The 24,760-nt window shown below is 26.9% G+C and overlaps 1 protein-coding gene across 1 annotated transcript; it reads right to left on the reverse strand.

The window, feature by feature from the left end:
• Positions 1-18,083: 18,083 nt before the first annotated feature.
• On the reverse strand, positions 18,084-23,829 carry LOC109804473 (uncharacterized protein At4g15970). The gene is made up of 5 exons (XM_020366305.3): positions 23,172-23,829; positions 21,167-21,535; positions 20,002-20,483; positions 18,732-18,798; positions 18,084-18,383 (listed from the first exon to the last, which is right to left on the reverse strand). Exons 1-4 carry the CDS (start codon positions 23,385-23,387, stop codon positions 18,759-18,761), a joined length of 1,107 nt encoding a protein of 368 aa, XP_020221894.1. The 5' UTR covers positions 23,388-23,829; the 3' UTR covers positions 18,084-18,383; positions 18,732-18,758.
• Between the last annotated feature and the right edge of the window lie 931 nt (positions 23,830-24,760).

Genomic DNA, 24,760 nt, shown 5'->3' on the forward strand with positions numbered 1-24,760 from the left:
TTAGTGAATTTTTTTTAAATAGTAAGAGTTTAAAACATAAAAATGATTAGAGAGAGAGGATAAAAGAAAGAAACATGTTAAAATAGTAATGATGAAATTGAGAGAGAAAAGCTAGAAACCTAATAGCTATAGTTAGTTAAATAACTGAAACTGTGAAGAGCGTAAGGTTCATATTTAAAATTGGACACTCTTTAAATAACGGAAACTATCAAGAGCGAACGGATCACATTTTAATTGATTATTCACATTTATTAAATTGGACATTCTTCAATTTTCTTTATTCAGATAGATCCATTCTAGTTTAATAACTTTTAATTAAGGAAATCATAAATTTTGAAGATATCACATCTTAATTAATGTCTCTTTTAATTTATTAGTAAAATTTATTAAAACATAATTTTTCATTGATAATGAATAAAAACATTAATAAAAGAGTGTTTAGGGAGAATTTCACTTAATATTTTTCTTTAAAACAATATCATATGTACAAAACATCAAGTTAAGAGAGTAGGGTTAGAAATGAGTTAAGTTTCATCCAATTTAGTTCAATTCTATAATATTTGGTTCAACTTGTGGCTTGACTTGAGTATAACATAAACTTTTTTTCCAATTCAAATTCAACTTAATTTAAGCTTACTAGTAGTTTAGTTCAATTCCTTAATTCAAATCACATGAATCAAGAGTCAAATTTTTTTCAATTTGATACATTTTCAATTTATTAATAGATTTTTAGATAAAAATGATTGTTTAAGTTTTTTGAAAAGACAAAATACATCTTCTATTAATTTTTATACGTTACAAGGTTTGATCCTAAAAAATATAATTAAAATCAAGATTTGTATAAATAAAAACTACTTCACCTTACAAAAAGTATTAGAAAATTCTATCCATAACTACGAAGCTTAAAGATGTCTCCTTCTTATATATTATTATTAACTCATGACTATGTTTTTAAGGTTCTTTTAAATTTTAATAAGTTAGAATTAAATAGAAAATTAATTATATAAATTATATATTTATATATTGAGTTGATTCATGAATCAAATAAGTTGAACTATATACAACTTAAGTTCTGCTTATTTATCAAACTCATTTTTTAGTTCAAGTTCAACTTATTTGTTTCATAAATCAAGTTTAATGAACTAAATATCAAATTGAGTTTCAAACTATTTTTTAGTTGGTTTGATTTACTACCACCTTTACAAAGGAGCAAAGAAGTATAGTGGGTCTACACACAAAAAATCACCACCTCATTGTGCTCTAGCTATGCAAATAATTAAGTTATTCTTCTTATCAATCAACCTTTATAATTAAATCTAAATGTTTATTTTACGAGACAATGAAAATACTTATAAAATATTTTCTATAGTGAGCGTATTTTTATACTTTTTTTTTAAACATAAGAAGTTTTGGGAATTCTTTTAACTTATTATTTAATTTAATTTTTATTTATCATATTTATTTATAAAATAAATTTTAATATTTTAAAAATAAATCATCAATAATTAAAAATAATCTTGTGACACAATATAAATTATTTATCAATTGTCAAAAAATAATCACTTTGTGCTTCTTCTTTTTTTGGTGATTCTTCATTTTTTGGTAGTTTGTGCCTCTATTTTTTTTTTATAAAAAAAAAAGAAAGAAAGGAAAAATAATGAGTGGTTATTTAAAGTGTGAGAGATTTGCTAAATGTCATAATCAAGTAAAAATAAAAGAAAGAATAAATAAAAGAAAGCCAATTTAAAGGTAATTATAAGGATAAATTAGTCTAAAACTTATGTATACCAAAAAGGGATATCTTATAACACCCCTCAGAATTGACATATTAACGACTCAACTCTACGACTCTTCATTATTCAAGACCATTCTTTGGTCAGAATTCTTTATGGATAGCACTTTATGAGATATCTAACTATTTTTAGGATCAATGACTATCATCACAAATCAACACATGATTTTTTAGTATGTTTTATTCTCACTCACACGCTTTTTGGGAAACTTTCTAAAAGGTCATCATCCCTAAATTGCTCCAAGTCAAGCATGTTTGACCATGAAATTCTTAAGTGATGAACTATTAAAAAATAGATGCATCTTGTTAGTATATATAGTACTAATTAATTCCTTTAATTCCTAATTAATTATACAGTCTCATATCTGTACAAATCTCTAAATCTCTCTCACGTAGTGTGTCACGACTATTACATATCCCTTTTATTAATAGTATAAATAAAGTCAAAATTTAATTTACATATTTAAAACATCTATTTATACAAATTTTAGATATAATTTATAAATTCAAATAAAATATTTATATATATAATTTATTATAATTTTTAGTATATATAATAAACATTTAATCAATGCAATAAACAAGTTTTTTTACGCATCTAAAATAGGAAATAGAAAAGAAATAAAAGAAACTAAGTGTTTTTTTTATGCACAAGCAAAAACAATAGTTAAAAGTGAAACTAGTATTTTTGCTTAGAATATTTGTGTGTGATATAAGATAAATCTGTTAAAATTTATAATAAAGAAATATTTTTAGATATATAAATTATATTATAATTAATATTTTAGCTTGTATATGGTTTATAGTCTTTAAATTTAATACTAAATATGTATTTATTATAAATTATTAATGCAATTATAAAATTAATAATATTTTTTATAAAGATAAAGAAGATTTTGTGAACTTATATACATATAGCAACTCATATTTATATCACATACCATTCTAAAATATTTACAACAACATACCTAATTACATACTATATATATATATATATTCTCTACTTCTATTACAATACTTACATATTATGTTGATATAGATTTACTATTGGGTTAGCATAATTGTCTAGGGGTAGATAGAAAGTAACTACTATTTGACCATCTATAATAATAGGGATTTGCTGGGTTGGTGAAAATATAAATGAAGATACTCTTATGCTCTAAAATGTAACGACATTTGCAGTTGCGTTTACACGCCAACTTGTACCCGAAAAAATAACTGTGATAACAGTATTGAAAAGGCATGATATGATTGACAGATCCATCTATTTTATATTATAATTAATTCAATTTTTTAAACAAAAAAAAGGAGTGAGAATAATTATCCAATAAATATCAATAATTAAAAAAATACATAGAAATATTTTTAACCAACATTAAGCGGATATATTAGTTTTTTTATAATAAAAAATTAAATTATTCTTGTAGTGACTAATTAAGATAAATGAACATTATGATAACAAATAACAAAAAGATTATTTCACCTTAAGTCCTTCACTCATTTAAATTCCCAAGGTGATACCTCCAATTACAAAGTAATTCAAACTTTCATTTTTATGACCATAAAGTAACATTTATCTTTATAATGTATGACAAAAAAACGATAAGATGAGCTTTGGAAAAATTAAAACAAAACTAGATTATAGTTAGAACTATTATAAAAATAATTAAGCTAGATAAATTTTAATATTTTAAAAATAATTTATAGGAATGAGATGTATTAAAGAATCTTAATCTAGTAAATAATAGTTATAAACATCATAAAATAATTAAATAACATAGACTAACAACACCTTATTAATTATTTAGAGTAAAAAGTATCATAGATTAAGTAAGTAAATGAGGTTAGGGACACCTCACTAAGTAAATACACATAAATAGAACTTAAAATAAACAACATAATAGCATATAAAATTTTAAAAAGATAAAGGTCTCCTCCCCTTACCTTAATATTTAAAAGTAGACAAATTGAACCCTCACGATTGTATTCTTCTTCTCACAACTCTCTTCCACTTCGCCTCTTAAATACTAAGATATGTTCATATCAGAATTTTCATAATTAAAAAAACTACACCAAATTACTCTCAAATCATACATAAATCTTAACTCCCAATATATTCATACACATCCTTTTACTTCGATTCATCATTCAATCAATCAACTAAATTATCCACACTCAAATAACAATAATATACTCTTAAATCATGCAACTCATTCAATCCATCAAACTTCTCGAGTACATACACAATATAACCTAATTTACAAATACATCAATTTATACCAACAACTCAATCCAATGTCAATTAGCACTTGAATTCATATAACATAAGAGAATCAAACATCAATTCATTCATAAGCATTTCACATAGATCAAATTCAACAACCTACAAGACTTAGGAATTGTCTCTCTACCCTTATCTCTCATATATGACCAATGGATCCAACAATCTCACTCACCCCTACCCAGAGCAAAACAATGTGTTTCTTGTAGCTCCAATTGTTAATTAGTGTCTTCCCTGATTGTCTCCTCTAGGTTTCCTCATACGAGTGTTCTAGGATTCAAAAGACGTGATCATTAACCTAATCCCTTCCATTTTTTTTTCTTTTTAATTAGCCTCTGAAATAGGTTCAAAGTCTAGCCCAAAATCTTATATATCTTTCTTTTTTTATTAACAAAATATTTCTCTTATAATATCCTAATTATTCTAATTTATTTATTATTTATTTTTAAAAAAAAAATGGGATGTTACAACCATAATCACCATCATTGTTGTTGTTGTCTTTACTACTACTATCATTGTCACCACCACATGACAATAGTAATGGTGGAGGTAGTAGAGCGACAATAATAATGACAATGTTGATATTTGTGAAAATGGTGGTGACAATACTAGTAAAATGACAATGAAATAATTGAGATTTGAAACAAAAATGGTAAAAACAAATTGTTTTATAATTATAATTCATGTTATCATGTTTTCATTTTGTTGAAAAATATTAAAAATGACTCCTTTTTATTTATTTTTATTTGTCTTTATTTTGTAAATATTTTCATATAAAACATTTCTTAAATATTAAGCAACCATATTTTAACCACAAATATTCATTATCATCAAAAATTAAAATTTAAAACGAGAATGTCAAACAACTCCTTTATTTTTAACTATCGAATTGAAATATCCTTGGTAAAAAGAAAAGGTAACCAACCTCAACTTATTATTTATTTATTTAATTTTGAATTTTTTTAAAAATTAATTTCAACAACTTACAAAATATTGTCCAATTTAAAATTAGACACATCCTCAAATTATCTTTTACTCACGAGAAATTTTATTATTTAAAGTTGTGGTAGAATTAAATAAAACTATTATAAGCTATTAAATTTTATTTTTAATATTTAACACAACTTTATACTAAGTTTGATTAATAATTTCGTATTAATTAATTTACGATGTTGATAGTAAATACATTTATTAAGACATTTTCGTGAGTGTAGATAAAATATGTGTCAAACCCATTATTTTTGTGTTAATCATTAATCCTTACTATGGTTTTTGCCAATAAAACCTTACATGAAGAGAATGATTCTCGTCCTTATCTTAATCTATGAATTTTTTTATTCTCATTCTTGCTCCAATTAGGCATGGCAACGGAGCGGAGTGGAGACGGGTTTTACGTTCCACGCCCCTGTCCCCGTAGATTTAAACCGCCCTCGCCCTGATACTCGTTGGAGGTAAAATCTAGATACTCATCCCCGTCTCCAGCTGGGTTCAGGTTTCCTCACCCCGCTCCTACCTTTTTTTATATAAATAAATTTAAAAAAATTAAAAAAAAAAAGTAAAAAAAAAATTACATATAAATATTTCTAATTTTGGTTTGTATATATATAAAAATAAAATTTTAATTATATTATTAAGCAGGGCGGGGACAGGGGGCGGGACGGGTATTAATATCCTCGTCCCCGCCCCTGCCCCCAATTTTATCAATCGGGAAAAACTTGAACCCGAACCCGAACCTAATAAACACGAGTTTTCCTCATACAAATTGGGGTGGGTTCGGATAGGTAAATCCACGGGGACGGGTTAGATTGTCATGCCTAGTTTCAATAAAAAAAATATTAAAAAAAAACCTTCATTCTTAAATGGGTCGTTTTCACAAAACTCTCACATGACAAAGAAAATTGTCATCCCAATATGTAAATTATCACTCTCAATGTGATAAAAATTAAAAACATCATATAACTTGATCACATAATAGTCAATTTTGTTCAATAATATATCGACAAGGAAATGACTGTTGAATGAAAGAACCATCAAATTAATTACTAGTTTATTACCAAGGCTAGCGATTGTTGGGTGACACAATATGGTGGCATATCTACGTGTACCAAATTCACTTTTTAACCTTAAAATCCCACTAATGTAAATTTTTGCATCATTTTGTGGAACCGAAAATATTTTCACTGTTGGAAAAGACTGAAATCACATGTTGACTATAAATGGATAAATAAAAGATTTATACATGAGAGACAATTAGTAATAACAATGAGTTAGGTTAGAACTCAATTTTGTTCTCCCCATCTCTACCACCATAAAAGAAGGGGCAAATTTAAGTTTGAGTTTTAAAGATATACGTTTATATTTTTTTAAAAAAATTATTTAATTTTGTCAAATTCAAGTAAATTCAGGTATATATTTTTTTATATTTTTAATTTACTTATACATTAAAAATTAAATTAAATTTTAAGTTAATAATTATATTATAACAATAATTATTGTTATAATTTCAATTATTTAACTTTTAAAATAATAAATTTATAGTTTTAATATTTATAAAAAAAAAATCTTAACTTTAATTTTTATATAAAAACACACACACATATATATATATATATATATATATATATTTATATTCTCGTTTCACTTCTATTCCTATACCCATTCTGTTATTTATATATATATATATAAGAATAGAAGTGAAACGAGGATATAAATATTTGAACTTGATTTCTCAATATTGAAAAAACTCATATATGAACTTGTATTCAATCAAAGTCAATTTTCTCATTAATATTTGGTTGGAGTTAGATGCATACCTAGATGTGCGAGTTTAGTTGTCATGTCTCGATACAACTTTCATCATATAAACTAATTATGTAAAATTGAGTTAAATTTATAATCAACATTCTAAGATGGTATTAAAGTGTAATATAAATGATTTAATTCAAAACACCTAATATTGTGCATGCTATCTAGATTATATGTAAAAATAATAAAAATATATTTTCTTTTATTCATCAAAATTATAATGAGAATACCAAAATTTAAATATAAATATAAGATTCTATCTATTTTACCTCAACCTTCACCACCAATTCTATGGTTCAAATGGATTATGTAGGTTGTGAAAATAATTAATGTGCTGAAAATTATGATTACTGTGGCAGTGTGGCGAAATTACCATCAATAATACGTTGGTAAGCGTTGCTTAGATGAAAATTGAAGCCTACCACTCGCACCAAGTTCTGAGCTAGTCAGAGAAAGAAAAAGAAAACTCCTATATATAAATGAAAATTTACTATATCTTAAATTACTTATGTGATTAATATCTATGTAACTCGTAACTAAATTTTTTCTTTTGTAACAAAATTAATATACTTAAATTATGTGTAATATGAAGATTAATTGGAACAATATATAGTGATTTGAACTTATTAGATCTTTTAAAGTATCTGTGTATTAATATGTCAATCGTTTAAATGAAACTTGACTTAAATCTCTTAAGGAAACCATCATACTTAAATATTATGAATAAAAAAAATTTAATTAAGAAAGAAAAACTAAGCAAATTTTCAATAAGTCTTAATTATCGATAAAATTAATAAATATTTTATATTAACAACTGTGTTTAAAAAGAGAAAAAGAAAGCCTTTGTTTTGGGTATTAAAAAAATTCCTCCTTACTACTTTCTATATGAATCAAACAATTTTTATAATTTGAATGATTTACTGATTAATGATATTATATTTAAGTTTTTTTAATTGTTTAAATTTGTGTGTGGAATAAAGTAAGCAAAAGATATAAAAAGAAGCTACCTGCTAAATCACTCATTTTCCTTTTTCTCTTAATCAACGACAATCGAGTAGTAATTAATCGTGACAAAAATAGATTTCTTTTTAAGAGAGGAAGTCAAATTTGATTTCAAGTAAATCATGCGAAATCAAAATTTGAATCTATGAACCACATTAGAAAATTAAGATTTTGTTTAGCCATAACTATTATTTTTTACTCAAATTCATAATTATATTTGTAGAGATACTTAGTCAACGACCAAAAAAATCATAAACATTATATATATATATATATATATATATATATATATATATATATATATATATATATATATATATATATATATATATATATATAACTTAACAAAGAAAATATTCCTTCTTAGTTTCCATTTTTTATTAGACTACTTTGTTCTTTAATTAGTTTTTAGTTTTTAGACTATCCACTATCTTATCCATTAACTACTCTTTTAAATTATTCACTACCTATAACTACTCACAAAATTCTCTCTCTTTTATTTATTTATTTTAATCAAAATGTAAAGAGACAAGAACTCTCCCTTTCTCACTGGTCGTTAATAATAAGTTATAAATGATATATTAATTCGAATGAGAGTGTATTAGATCCACAAAATTGATACAAGAATAAAAGCTTTTAATTTTACCTCAAAATGTAAGGGTCGATGTAAAAGAGTAAAAGTAAAAAAATTATCATAACTAACTACTATAGTTTGTTTTTAATTGACAATTAAATTTATAAACTTTTTAAAGCTTTTTATACCAAAGAATTTAACTCAATTAGTTAAACAACTTGTGTGAGTTATTGTAATGGCTTGATATTGAGTTTGATTTATATATATATAAATAATGTAGAAGGAAATGTGTTTAATAAAGGAGTAAAATGAGCTAGAAATTGTTTGTATTGCCACTTTGATCAGCAAATTTGGTGGCATGTGTTATGGTCATGAGTGTAGGGAGTGATAAATCGATGATTTATTGGTGGCCACTCATGCATGCAAATGGTGGAATCTTATGCCTACCCTAATAATTAAAGTGCAAAATGACGTGTAATGCAATGCAAGTACAGAATTCCATTATTGCTTCATCTTTATTATTTATTTAAGATCAAAAACTAAGAGTGGTATATGAGTAAGATGACAAACTTAAAAGGTTTTCAATTGTTTAATTCTAGGCATCATTCGTACTCAGAAAAATAACGAAGTTTAACTCTTTGATAATACTTGTGGCTATAAACGGAAAATGTGCTTCTTGTCTTAATCAACATGAAACTAATAGTTAATTACGTAACTAGCAAGAACCCCTTATAAATTAAAAAAAGAACCCACAATTTATTATGACGTCACAACTATGTTCTTTTCACAAATTATACGAATCTAAGATTATATTATAAAAGACTAAAGTTTTGTTACTTTATCTTATTGTGAAATTTATTTTAGTTTTTTATTTTAAAAAATTGATTTGAGCTCTTTAACTTTTAAAATTGAGTTAATAGTGTGTTTTTAAAATAGTGATTTTTTTCTTATTTTGGAACATAATTTTAAATTATTTATTTTATAAATTCAAGATATGAAATTTATCTGATTAAATTTACTTACGTAAATATTATGAAACTCAGAATGATGTGTTAAAATATGCTTTTCACCATTTTATGACTCTTTTTTGTAAATATTATGAAACTCATAATGATGTGTTAAAATATGTTTTTCACCATTTTATGATTCTTTTTGTTTAAACATTAGTTCATTTCATAATTTTTTGTATAGGTTAATATAATTGTTAGAGATACATAATATCTGGAGCCTATAGTCTATTATAATGTAAATCTTTAACTTTTTTAAAATATTGATCTCTTAGTTGTTAAGGTAGAAAATTATTTTATAGCAAGATTTTTTTAAATTTCGAAAAACATTCTCTTAATTGATAGGGAGAGACCAATCTCCCCGAAATATAATCCTTCATATATATAATTTTTTTATTTCATCAGCTGAGAGAATATTTTTAAAAGTTAAAAATCACATTATAATATAATTCTTAAAAGAAAAATAAATATATATATATATAATCTTTACTTAATTAAAGTCAATGATAATATGTAACTTTATTCTTGATTTTTGTCCATAAATAATGATACATTTTTATTACTAATTGTAACGACCTGCCATGACCGTCACACTACAGAACAATACTACACACTTCTGAAATATATATTAAAATAGTATAATAAAAATATTTACAATACAAGTTGTCAAGCAAACAACTAAGAACACCTATATATAACAAAATATGTTACTATAAGGTAGCCTACAAAAGAAAACATCCACTCCAAGCATCTCCTGTGGCCTCTAGCAACTATCTCCCAGCCTATGCTGCCCTACTCCCATACATCGTATGATCATCGCAGTCCAAACCACATGGAAACATGCAAAGGTAAGCTAGAGACAATAAACAACTCATAATAATTAAATATGCAACACAATCAACTATATAAACATCTTCACGTCCAACACAGAGGACAATACTACACATCTTAACATCATTTCAACTTAATTCAATACATCAACACTAATCAACACAATATGAACACCTCAACACAAACTATTAGACAACTCATCATAATAGCAACAACATTTTCAACACATCGTACTTTACTGATCAATTGGCCGCTTATAATCGGTATAGCTCGGCCTGACCCATATACCGTGGTCGCTTCATACACGTGCGCCTTGACCTTGCCCACACACAGGACCAACTAAGTCCTAGAGGAGAACAACACATCATCCACTCCAAGGGACAACTTCCCAAGGAGGGTTTTTCAACAAATTAGGCTTTCAGAGCGCCACAACTATCTCAATCCGCACATAGTTTTTAACACAATAATTCAACTATCAACTCATTCATATAACATTATATACAACTTGAATGCAACAACACATGCAACATCAACTAATGCATCGTCACGCATATACAACTAGGAGATCTCCAACAACTGTGGTTGAGCAGTCTAGGTGGCATAAACCCTGCCAAATCCAATGTTTGACCTATCTTAACCAGGTTAGGTATAGGGCATTGTTAGGAACTCCGAAGAGGACCAGGTATAAACAACAATAAGCGATTGCTCATGTGCCACTCAGACTCGGAGGTCCAGTACTACTGTCAGGGCAGAAGGGTTTGGGTATGGGTCTACCACGACCTTGGCTTGCATCACCAATCCACATAAGGAGTTAACCCACTCACTGCCCTCCAAGTACCACGCACCCTCCAGTACCTAGTCAAAGACTACATCTCTAACTAGATATCTTACTCAAATTAGTCATTCAACCATGACATGGGTCAACTACTTCCATGTCGTCCACACAGTACTAAGGGATCCAACTTTAAAAATAACTTTCAACTTATCACCTTAGTACTATGTATTTCAACATAAAACATATATCTTAGCCATATATCCCAACTTGACAACGTCACAACAATAGGCATCTTAATAACTTTACAACAATAGTCACCTTTACAACAATGAGCAACATAATAACATCTTGAGTAACAATTTCAACAACTATAGTCATCAAAATCTCAACTTCAACAACTTTAAACAACTAAACAACTTTAAGGCAACTTACAACTTAAAAGTAGCTTTCAACAATATTAATCATTTATAAATCATATATATATATTAGCACACAACATTTTCATCACATAATACAACTCATACTACATATTTACAACTCATTTATTAAGCCAACTTACACATATAAACAACATACATCAACCTAAGCACCCAAAATAACTTTTAACTTAACCAAATCACTTATTGTGAAATGGCAACCTTCACATAAAACAGTGTATCAGGACTACTCCAATGAGTCTCATCCTTATCTCATATGAAAGATAAGAATGTTTCCTACAACTCTCATAAGACACCCAGTCCTAATTCCATCACCTACCTTGTTAAAAATTGTAAAAATCGCAACCATTCTCCTAAATGTTGACAGCTTGACCTTTTCTCACTAAAAAGGTCATAACTGGAGCTCTAGACATCCTTTTTGGGTGATTTCAACACCATTGAAAAGCTAACATCCAAGGCTACAACTTTCATGAAGACCTAAAGACCAAATTCGGTCATATACACTCACCTCTGCAGCGCTCAATTCAATGTTTTAGCTCTAGATTTCTGCCAGCTTAGTTTCCTTCCCATGGCCATGGCTGCAAATCCACAGCCATGGCTGCAAGTTTCTGCCACTCCAATTTTTTTTTCATAGTTATGACTGCAAATCCACAACCATGGCTGCAAGTCTCTGCCACTCCATTTCCCCCCCATAGCCATGGCTGCAAAACCACAGTCATGGCTACAAGTCTCTATCATCACGTTTTTCCCTCCCACGGCTATGGCTATGAGTTTCTAAAAGTTCATTTTTCCTCCACGACTATAGCTGTGGGTTTCTAAAAGTTCATTTTTCCTCCACGGCTATAGCTGTGAGTTTCTGAGTTTCTAAAACTCCATAGATTTCACCTTCGTTTTCACTCAAATCCTCCATGAACCTGTAATCCAAGGAGACCCAATCCATGCTACAACTCAAATGCAACACTACCAACCACATGCAACCCAAAAACATCAAGAATCACAACATGCATGCACCAAGATTCAAGAGATCATCAAGAACAACCACAGGGTTTCAACTTTTCAACATGCAACCAACCCAGCTCAATTAATCAGCCCCCAAATCACATCCTAGATGAAGATCGAACTACATGCAACCCAAAATGTGTGACAAATTCGAGTTCTAGCTTCCCTTACCTCAATCTCAAGCTCCATGAGGAAGAAGAAGAGAAGAACGGAAAAGAAGAGAATGGAGAGGAAGAAAAGGATGGAGGAAGAAAATCTTTCTTCACAGCCTAAGCTCCACCACTTCAGCCTTGAGAAAGAAAACCACAATGAAGGAGCTTCAGGAAGAAATGAGAGTGAAGAGGGGAAGAAAAGAAACAATGGAACAAGGGCTTTGGATCTCACACTAATATTTTAATTTGTGCATTCTAAATATTAAATGTTTGTTATAACTAAATTTTATAATAAATTACACATATAAATAAATATTATATTTTAATTTATAAAATAATTTAAAATTTATGTAAATAAATATTTTTAAATATATAAATTATCTCTTGATTTAAAATAAATAATATATATCAAAATATAAAATTATTTTTAATTATTGAGAATTGATTTTAAAATATTAATTTTAATTTATAAATAAACATAATAAATAAACAAATTTGAATTAGATAATTAATTAAAAAAATTCTAAAAATACTCCCTTCGAAAACTAGTTCTTAAAAACACTCACACTATATGTTATATTCGAAGATTAAAGTTAATGTTATCATAATTTGTAACTTTTGTTATAAAATGCACATCAATATCCACTTTTTAGTAAAATTTTTAAAATCAGATATTATTATCAACAATTTTATAAAATTGGTAGGGCACTAGTTCGTTAGGTTATCCATTTGGTTTGGACGAGTCACGTACAATGATTCTATTTGTTTTTTGGGGTATGTTTGGCTGAGTTTACGCTCAATGTACGTATGTTTCTCATAACATCATCTTCCCTTCTTTCTTTTTATTTATCTTTTTTAATCTTTTGGAAACTTCTTTTGCTTATTCCTTTTTTATGAAACTACATATTTCTTTTATGAGGGACAATCCTCTAGTGGGGTGTGATTAATATACACATCATTTTCTAAATATTTATTGCAATTACACTTGGACATAAGCTTTTATCAACTATAAGTCAAAACAAAATCTATCATTTAACTCATTATATATATATATATATATATATAATTTATTTATTTTAAGAGTAAATTTTGATAGATTTATTTTATTTAATATTTTATATTTTATATTAAATTATAATTATCTAATCATTGAATTAAAATTTTTTAAAGTATAAATCAATTTGTAAAGTATAAATATCATAAATATATTTTATACATTAATTTGAATTAATGAAACAGAATATCAAATAATTTTCAAATTTTATTAAATTTTATAAATTTGATATATGTATTAAGATTTTTTTAATTTAATGGTTGGTTGACTCTCTTTATTAAAAATTCTTAAAGTATAGATAAGTTTACAAATATTTTAAAATTTTAAAAATCATTTGATACTCCATTTTATTAATTCAAATCAATATATATAATTATTTATCAATTTGAACTAATAAAATAAAGTATTAAATAATTTGTAAATTTTATAAATTTATATTAAAAGTTTTTAATTCAACTAACATAATTTATTAATTAGAGTAAATAAATCATTCTTCCATATATATATATATATGTATATATATATATATATATATATATATATATATATAAATGGAAATTTTTGTCAAAAAAATCATTCATTCTCTGTTTCAATTAATTTGTAATAAGGATTGTTCCTGCTAAGAACACTCCTCCTCTCCTCCTTCTTGATTAGTCTTCTGAGTTCTAAATGCAAGCTAAGTTCTGTCTCCGAATGGTGGGGAGGGTACATGCAAAGGCACTCCAACGCTCAAGTAAGTATTCGGTACAGAGCAATAAAGGTTGTTGTATTAAATAATCATACATGTCCCATCAATACCATATTTATAGTGACGTTTTTGGGCCTGGTGGGCTTTCTGGATTATTGGGCTAGTGCACGAGGTTTTGCACATTGATTACAGCTAACGTGGATGTGTTTAATGTAATTAATACTTGCTTTCCTTTTTCTCGTGAAATTTCGTTACAGTTGAATACCCATTCGGTATGTTCATCGGCCAAGGGGGTATTCAACATGTTCATTGGCCGAAGGGGTGTTTGGCCTATTCATTGGCCGAAGGGGTGTTCGACCTATTCATTGGCCTGATGGGTACTCAGCCTGAGGGGGTGCTCGACTTAAGGGAGTACTCGGCCTAAGGGAGGTACTCGGCCTATTCATTGGCCTGATAGGTACTTGGCTTGAGGGGGTACTCGACCTACTCATTGGCTGATGGGTACTCGGCCTGAGGGGGTACTCGGCCTAATGGGAGTACTCGATCCGAGGGGGTATTGGCCTACTCCCAATACAAGGATATTTTAATAATTTAAAATTATTTAATTAAAATAAATAAGAAGACTCTCTCTCTCTTCGACATAGAGGGTTTGGCGCAGCACCGTGCGTAGGCGAGGTTGGGCGCCCCTTGTCGTGGGAGACTTGGACGTCTAGAAGAAGCGCTAATTTCACCGCATCAAGTGCTCTGCTGTCATATCCGTGCTAGATTTATTCTATTAGGGTTTTTATAGATTGATTGTTTTAATAAAAAGAAGTCTCCTTATAGACTTTTTCCCTCATCAAAAAACATATTTCTCTATCCTAACTCTTTCTAATAATCATCTAACGAACTAGTTAATCATGATAATTGATAAAGAACGTGTTTACTTTGATAGTTAATCATGTTAACTACAAAATAAGTGGTTGATTAATTACGAGAAAGTTAAGTTTTAAATATATCAATTACAAAAATAATCATCAAAATAATTATGATATTTGTAAATCATTTTTACTAAAAGATAATTCTATTATAAAATATTTTTTAATTTATCAAAATATCTAAATTTTAAAATTTTAAAATACAAAATAATCACTGGAAAAATTATGAGATTTATTAAATTTTTTTACCAAAAATTAATTATATTATAAGAAAATTAAGCCATTAAATAAAATTCTAAATCCTAAACCTAAAAAAGCCTAAACCTCAAAACCTTATACCCTAAAACATAAATCCTAAACCCTAAATTTTAACCCTCAAATATAAATTTTTTTTAACTTTATCAAATTATCTAACAATTTATAATAAAAATTTGTAAATATGTCTGTTACCAAAAAAAGACCATAATTATGAGATTTGTAAACTTTTTTCACTAAAATATAATTTTGTTATAAAAAAATAAAACAGCTAAACTAATAACTATTTAAAAGATTATATGTACTTTACATTTAAAGTTTAAAAGATAAAAATTTCAAAAAATTAATGAAATACTGAGTTTAAATAGAAATATTTAATTTTTTGTTATCTTTAATTTTTGTACTATTTCATTTTTTACTTTATCTGGTGTATCTTATTTAAAATATAAAAAAATTAAGTTATAAAGAGATCAATAAAATAAATATGATATTTATAAAAATCATATTGACAAAAAAAAAGAAGATAATTCTTGGTGGATATGTTTGTAATATAGCTAAAATTTAGGACTATTAAAGTTTTTTTTTACTAACATTTTTCGTTTGAAGTTTTTTTAATAAAATTCAGCACCAATTAAACAATATCATAAATAAAAAAATATTATCATTGTTGGCTAAGAGATATTATAAACTAGAACTGTCAAAAAGGGTTAGTTTCACTCGTTTGACCAAACTCACCTTAACCCATTTTTTAATTGAGTTGATTCGGCCGGCCCACCAACTTTAATATCCAAAATTTTCTAATCCGACCTAGTCCATCACAAGTTGGTAGACTAAACAGGCCGAACCGCCAATTTTTTTTAAAAAATTATAATTTAAAATAAACTCTAATCTAAAATAATCTCTAATCTAAAGTAAAAAATGTCAGATTAAGTATCATGCATAAATCATTAAACTTAAATTAAAAAGTGAAAAACTTTAAATAATCAAAATAAAAAATAATTTTTTTCATGAGAGTGATTGTTCATCAATATTAGACTTTGTTGGAAGCTTGAGTAAATAAATTTATAACAATTTCATGTTGTTTAACATTAACTTTATCTTTATCTACAAAAAAAAATTGTGTCTTATTAAAATAATACACATATAGTAATAAATGGTTAAGTGGGTTAGGTGGGCAGCCTAACCCATCACGGGTTTAGATTGGGTGGACCGGGTTACATTTTTTGATTCATTATAAAAATTTTCATTTTTTTTTGCTCGACCTATTTTCAAGGTGAGTCGGGTTGGCCCACGGGTTGGAACCCATTTTGACAGCTCCATTATAAACTAACTTTAGAAATGTCTGAACTCAAGTGATGGATACTCAAAAGTTTAAAGATAACCAATATTAAAGATAATTTAGGATTGATCAAATTTTAGTTACATGACAATGAAATGAATTATTAATCATTTTTTTAAAAATTTATTCATAATATATATATATATATATATATATATATTTGTTATTATGGTTAATATCATGTTAGTCAAATAAGTGCTTTATTACATAAGTGATTTGTCTTATTTATAACAAAAATTAATGTCTAAAAAGAGAGAAGTTTTTTTTGTTAAAAATTCAACTATTATGTGTAAGTACTGCATTTTTCGTATTTTTTTTAATTTTATATATTTTGATAGTTTAATTTTTAAAATAGTCGATTGAAGAATACTACATTATCTGTATTAGCATGATTTCAATTATTTTGTAATTAGACTTCTACAACTTATTTATTTAACTGCATAGAATATGATGCTTACATTTCATATAATATTTTGTATTATTCAATTAAATATTTTAACCAAAGGTAGAATGATCATATTTTGTTATATTACAACAATTCATAAATATGAATTTCATTTGTATCTAATATATAATTTGCATCATAATTTTTCCTTTACACACATTTTCATGTTATTATTTTATTTTAATTTAATACAAAATTATTTAAATAATACTTATCTCACAAGTAATTAGAAAAAAAAAATACCTTTGCATATGTATGGGTTATTAATTAGTTATTTTTATAAAAAAAGTATAAAAAAAAAAAAGGGCCGAGGGTGTAAAGAGAAATGGGCTGCAAATAGTATACCCTGGAAATATATAACTACACAAACCAGGCCTTAAATCAACACTGGACAACTAAACAAAATAGTGATCCAGTGGAAACAATGCAAAAAAATATTTGTTGGGCTAAGCCTGATGATCAGAATCAACAATTTGGGCTTCAGCCTTCACCAACTCAACATTTAAAAAAAAAAAAAAGAAGAAAGAAAAACAATAATGTAAACAAAATAAGAATGGAAAATTGAACCAAAGATAGATTACACTATTAAAATCACTAAAGCCGACCCAATTATAGAAGTTTAAATAATTATACAGAGTTTTACATTTAAACTAACTATTATAAATAGTCTTTTATTCATGTGAGATTAAAAATAACTTTTGAATATATTACTAAATAAATGGTCGATTAAAATAAAATGTAATGACTTTTCATTTATTTTGACAAAATATATCTAAAGATTATTTTACTATCACATGAGTGGGAGAATTTTTTTCACTCTCAACTTATATAGTACAATTTTGAACAGAAAAAAGAAATTAAACTCTTACAAACATAAAAGTATTGAAAGAAGTATGAAGTTTTTTTTTTTTTTTATCTGTTTACCACATTTTTAATGTGATGTGGGTACCATTTCTACACTTTTCCTTTCCATGACACAAGGATTAGTTTGGCAACGCAGATCCAATATTTGAGTGAATCATTCTCCAACCTTCAAAATCAAAGGATAAACGTAACCAAATCAATTTAAAAAACTCCTAGGGCAAAGTTAAAAGAAAAAATAAATTATAAAATGCAGATATTTTATACTCATCAAGTAATTAAAAATTACTTTAATTTTACTAGTAAAATAATATTACAAAAAGTATATAATATTATTATAGATTTACCAGTTGATGAAAGTAAAAAAGAAAAAAAAAACTTTATTTATACTATCTGTGCATTGTAATTAAAATTATGAAAATAATTACTTATTGGGTTGTTTAATTGGAGAAAAAAATAAAAAAAATTTACAATATTTTCTAAAAAAGAAATATGCTTTTGTTAAAGAATATCATACAATTTGACTATCTTTATACAACCTCCCTTAGTTTTCCTTCCTTTGTTTGGCACGTTGAAAGGACGTCCTGCATGATGTCAACAATTTTGAACATTATATATACAAATAGAGACAGAAAACGATATCCATTAATTATAGCAACATAAATTAATTGAACCCTCCATTAAATGATGTTTGCAGTAGAAAAAATTAGATATGTTATAGTTTTTTTTTCTTAAAAAACAATATATTCTACCAAATGAATTGACATGTTATTATTTTCATTTGTACGTGTGATTTGTGGAACTTCATCTCATCCAACCACCCGTTTAGTCAAATTTTGATTTTATTCTTATCAATTATCAGGCTCAATTTTCTTCTTCAACTCTTGTAAATTTATTCGGAGTCATTATAAAAAATATTATATATAATGACATACAAAAAATATCACTATAGACACAATATATGTAGATATATATCTATTTGACATATAATTACACATAATTTTAGCGTTTATTTTGAATAAGATTTAACAACATATTTTGTGTGTCACTATAGCCTATACCTACACACAATATACTAATATATATTATATTTATTGTATATGTAAAAATAATTTTTAGTGACATATATAGTGTCACTATCAGGTGTGTGTTATTATTATATATCAATTTTCTTGTAGTGAGTAGAATTGCATATTATCCAAATTTATAATTAATTTAAAATATAGAATTTAATTTTTATAGATTGTCATACTATTAATTAATAAAAATTACGACAAACATATTTTTTAAAGTAATAATTATACAAATGTAAAAAATAGTTATTATAAATATTAATAAAAAAAAATTACACGACAGTTTCAGAGGCAATTTTTCACAAAAAAATATACATAATAACTAATCCTATTATATTTTTGTACACGGATTATCACTAATAGGTCAAATTCAAATTCAAAAATCTATGATCAACACACAAAAAAAAAAAAAGAGTTTAATGACCATGTTTCGTTAGCGAATTTTTCTTCTTCTTTCACAATCAACCAATAAAAAGATATTGTTTTATAATTTTTAAGGTAATTATTGTAAAAATCAATAAATTTAGTATAATTGTAATTTGTGATTTTAACAATGTAAAATTACTTTAAACTTTTCGTACATAATTTTTTTCTAAAAGAAAATATTAGATAATTATAATATATTTTAAAACATTGAAATTATTCTAACCCAATAAAATTATAATGTGTTTTCTGAAAAATGAATCAATAATTAACAAAAATCATTTACATTACCTGCAACTTTGTGGTACGCTCCAAGAAAGATGTGACTGTTTTTTCTCATTTTCAGACAATGCTACATACTTCTTCCAATCCTCAAGCAAAATTTTGAGATCATTGACTTTATTTTCTAAACCAACACAACAATTGGCATGCATTGTTGAGACCTTCTTGAGGTCCTTGCTAGCCTCACAAAACCCTCCAAAATAGCTAGTGCTAAGGAACCTAATCTTTAGCTTCATGTTGGAAACTAAAGGGTTCGTTTTGATATTGTTGAACACATCTTGCTCATTCAACCTTGGGTCAACATTCCTAGAGTTGAACCAAAACTTGTAGAACCAAATAGATCGGTTATTCGATTTCACATATTTAAACCCTCCATTTGGAAGGTTTTTTAAGTCATGGGAATTGCCATTGAAATAATCACATGCTATTTGGAAATCAGCATCTTTGTAAAACTCTTTGAAGGGATCTCTAAGCCACATTATATCAGTATCCTGCAAAAGAAAAATAATTTGTGTATTCAACTTTTAATCTAAAGTGTTATACATCGGATTTGTTTGATTATATTTCTCCAAAAATATTTTTAAGAGGGAAAAAAATAAAATAAAAAGGAAATAAGTTGTTTTATAAATTAAAATTATTAGCTTATATATAAGCTCATTTGTAAAAACTTCCTATTAGTTTTTTAAAAATTTTTATTTTAAATTTATTAATAAATTAGTTTTAACTTCTAGATAGATTTATTTTAACCTATTTATTTATTTATTTATTTATTTTTTCTTCAAAAAGTGTATAAGAAGAAGGTTACCCAAATAGATCTATTGTCTTGTGTGGTTGTGTGTGTGTGCATATGGTAAAGATCTCAAGAAGTTTCTTTTGCAAAATAAGTATATTTTTGTTTAAATAAATTTCCCTATAAAAACTTTTAAGAGAAAAAAATATGAAGAAAAAATGAACTAAAATTTTCTATTAGATAAAACTAATGCAAATTAAAACTAATTTGTATAAGCTCTATTATTGTTTCTCCCAAACTTTATTTTTAGTTTATTTATAAGCAAATTTTAGTTTATAGAGAATATTATTTCTATTTTTTTCTTGACTATTTTTTTTCTTCTTCTAGAGAGTTTGAAAAGGTTCATCCAAAAAAGTCTTGTGTATGTATATATAATATGTATACCGTGAACACAAAGTTGTATCCCATATCAAGGATAGAACCAAGTAATTTAGTTCTTGTCCACATCATGTGTAGGTAGTTTGGGGTCATGAAAAATACTTCACCGGTGAAATTGTCATCACTTTTAGTTTCAAGTTGGTGACAATGTTTGTGCAAAGCAAGGCAACGAGCATGTGCTTTTTGGTCCCAAGTTAATACCACCAAATGATTTAAAAGCTTTTGTGTTTGGATTCCTATCTGAAAACTCTCAAGAAAGAGGTCAAATATGGAACCTGGCTCAGCCCATGCATCATTTAAAGTTGTGATTATCACTGTCTTATCCTTCATAGATGCGTTTCTAAGAACACCCTCTAGCCTTGATTCACAATCAGCCTGATGCATAAAGGCAACACTTCATCAAACACTTGGTAATCCAAGTTGACATTTCACAGAAGGAATTTTATCAAACACATGAGAGGGATATTGAGACAAGTGAAAAACTATGAGGTTAACAACTAGTTTAGTTCCAATATGCTTTTCAAAAAGATAAAAGTCATCCAATCCCTTCATAGAGTGTAATAGCATCAAGTGTGCAAGAAGTTGAATAATCTGAGATTTATGTAATGATAATTAAAAAAACTAATTATTTATTAATTTTTACAATAAATAATTTAAAAACAAATTAATACCTCACATTAAATCAACACACCTTAAAATAAACTAAAATAAGTAATAATTATTAGATGGGAAAGCTCATGAAACAACTGAAATTATTAGAAAATTAAGAGAAAAAAAATAGTATATGAAGGTCGAGTTTAAATATGAAGAAGAAATGAGTATGTGAATAAACTTCGTAAAAATTGTAGAAAAGTTCTATCTACTAACTCAATTAAAAATTATTTTTCTAAAAGTTTTGTTCTATATATGAAAATAAGTTGTTAATTTTTTTTAAAGTGATTTTTATTAAAAGTGCTTGAACAAACATTTCTTCTTAACTAGATAAACTCAAATAATGTTGGATAAACATATTCTAAATCCTCTCATCACAACCTTATGTAAAGAGTCTCACATTTTTTTTAATTATATAAATGTTAACAATGTTTTTTTAAGAAAAATGTTTAGAGGACGAAATAAAAAGTAAAAATGGGTTTTAATTTCTTAAAAGTTTACAAGATGCCTATGAAAATTACAAACATACCAATTCAAAACATGCCAATGAAAATGACATGCAAAGAGAGTAGAATTTTTTTTTATCTAGTGCCATGCTTAAAGGGTAATTAGATGGAGATGAGGGAAAAGGCTATCAAAAGTAGATGCATAGAGTAGAAAATTTCATTATACTCTTTAATCATTTTTAAATTACTATATCTTTATTCTTTATTTCATTCGGCAATCGCAATTCTCTTTCAACTCCCATCGATAAAACAGATGCACAACCAGTTATTATCTTTTTCATTTCTGTTAAAACAATATACTTTTTTTTTAATGAACAAAACGCATGGAAAAACGAGACTATTTTTCACATACAAATCAAGTTTCGAATCTCGCTGAAACAAATTCAGATTTAGTGTTTATCCGGCAATATCTCGAACAAATTTACCTCAAGAAAAAGAATAAACAAATAACATCCCAACCAAGTAAGCTTGCATAATTCAAAAAGCATGGTTCTTTGGTTCAAGTTTTGCATAGAGAATAATCAAACTCACCCACATGCAAAAGCAAAATGTTTGATCAACCCAATCAGAAGCAAGCTTGAAAAGAAGACCAGATCAGTAATAAAAAAAAAATAAAAATAAAACCCCTATAATAGATACTACTTATGATATTTACATCCTAAAAAAAAAAAACCTAATCAAAACCCAAGTTTCAAAATTCAAAAATTCATCTTTTTATTAGTTTGCATGAAAAATATACATCAAAAGCCTAATCTCCAAACAAAATTCACTCCTTCCATTCTCCTCAATTTTCACCACCAATAATTTCAATTGCAAAACACAACACACACACACAAACATAGAGAGAGACTCACCTTTGGTGACTCATCAATGAAGTAATAATGTGAGAAGGAAGGAAATCCAAAGAAAGAGGTAGAATTATATAGGAACATCCACAACACACCAAACACAACAAGCAACATGCCGACTTGCATGACCCTTCTCCCCAAACGGTGGCTAAAGGAACTCCGTGCCCTATTGCCGCCGCCGGCAGCGTTCTCCGCAGCGGCGCCGGCGGTGGTGTCCTTCATTGTCTCAAGAATTGAAGTGAGGTAGCAAAAAAATGTTGTGAAGACTTTCACTTGTTTTCTTCAACAAAACACTAACATGCATGTACTTACACACCTCTTTGTGGGTTAATTTTGTAGTATTTATCACACTTTAGGAGGAGTGAGAGTGATCACGATGCAAAGGGAAGCTTATTTGTTAATATATTTTTTAATTTTTATAGATGAGCATTAATTAGATTTAATAAATTTTGTTTAACATCGCGTCAACTAATTAGCAGGAACCATCTTTTGTATAAACACTCAAGATAATTATTGTAATAGTATAATAGTCGTGCATGCAACAGAAACTAATTTCATGCTTGTGTAAATAATAAAAAAGAAAACTCAACACAAGATTGAATTAATAGTGATCCGTCTAATTTACCATTTCTAGATGTGCTAGAACATACTTAAATACCATATAGAAATTAATCTTCAATACCACGGCGATCCTGGTTCCTTTGACTTTGAATAAGTTTTATTTAAAGGTTGAATGGATCGTTATTTTACTGTCAATTAATTAGAAATCACACCTTATATAATTTTTAGGAGATGTTTGGTGGATAGAAAATTTTTACTTTCACATGAATTTGATATATCAAAATTGTTATTTTCTTACGATTAATTTTTAATATTTTCATAAAAAATATTATTTTAAGAGGTGAGAAACTAACTTTACTAAAGTAAAAAGAAAATTTAGGATAAAAGTCAACAAACTTCATTTATATTAAATTGTGATTGGACTATACATTGTTATTGTATCATCATTAAACTCATTTCTTTTTAGTATATATATATATATATAATAATAATAAGGAAATATAATTTTCTCCTACTCTTTGGCTAAATACCTATTTTGGTCCTTTATAATCGTTTTTCGTTTTAATGTAGTCTCGCTTTTATTTTTGGTCTCAATTTGGTCCCAAACTAATTAATTAGTTTCAATTTGGTCCCTAATAAATTAATTGATTTCAATGTGGGACTTCCGTCCAAATTTCTTTAACGGAGTTAACTATTGGTCACGTGGATGCCACCTAGATGCATAGGTGGATGCCACGTGAATGAATTTTTTTTTAAAACACCTGGTACCAGAACGGCCCGTTCTGAATGCGCTTTTGGTGTGTTAATTTTGCATCGGAAACGGGCCGTTCCAAATGCAAAATTTACACACCAAGAGTACACCAGAACGGTCCGTTCTGAAACTAGAACGGGCCGTTCTGAAACCAGAACTGGCCGTTCTGATTTCAGAATGGCCCGTTCCAAAACAGAACAACCAATTATTTATTAATTTTATTAAAAAATGTAATAATTTTGAAAATTATTTTTTTATGGTAAAAATTTTAAAATTACTTATT

The sequence above is a fragment of the Cajanus cajan genome, chromosome 1 (genome assembly GCF_000230855.2).
Source record: "Cajanus cajan strain Asha chromosome 1, NIPB_CcT2T_4, whole genome shotgun sequence".
NCBI classification, from domain to species: domain Eukaryota; kingdom Viridiplantae; phylum Streptophyta; class Magnoliopsida; order Fabales; family Fabaceae; genus Cajanus; species Cajanus cajan.

Excerpts from the sequence above, each read along its gene's own strand:
- LOC109804473 (XM_020366305.3), bottom strand. The coding sequence starts at position 23,387 with ATGAAGGACACCACCGCCGGCGCCGCTGCGGAGAACGCTGCCGGCGGC. Across the intron at positions 21,536-23,171 it reads TCATTGATGAGTCACCAAAG|GCTGATTGTGAATCAAGGCT; the intron begins GTGAGTCTCTCT and ends TTTATGCATCAG. Across the intron at positions 20,484-21,166 it reads GATACAACTTTGTGTTCACG|GATACTGATATAATGTGGCT; the intron begins GTATACATATTA and ends TTTCTTTTGCAG.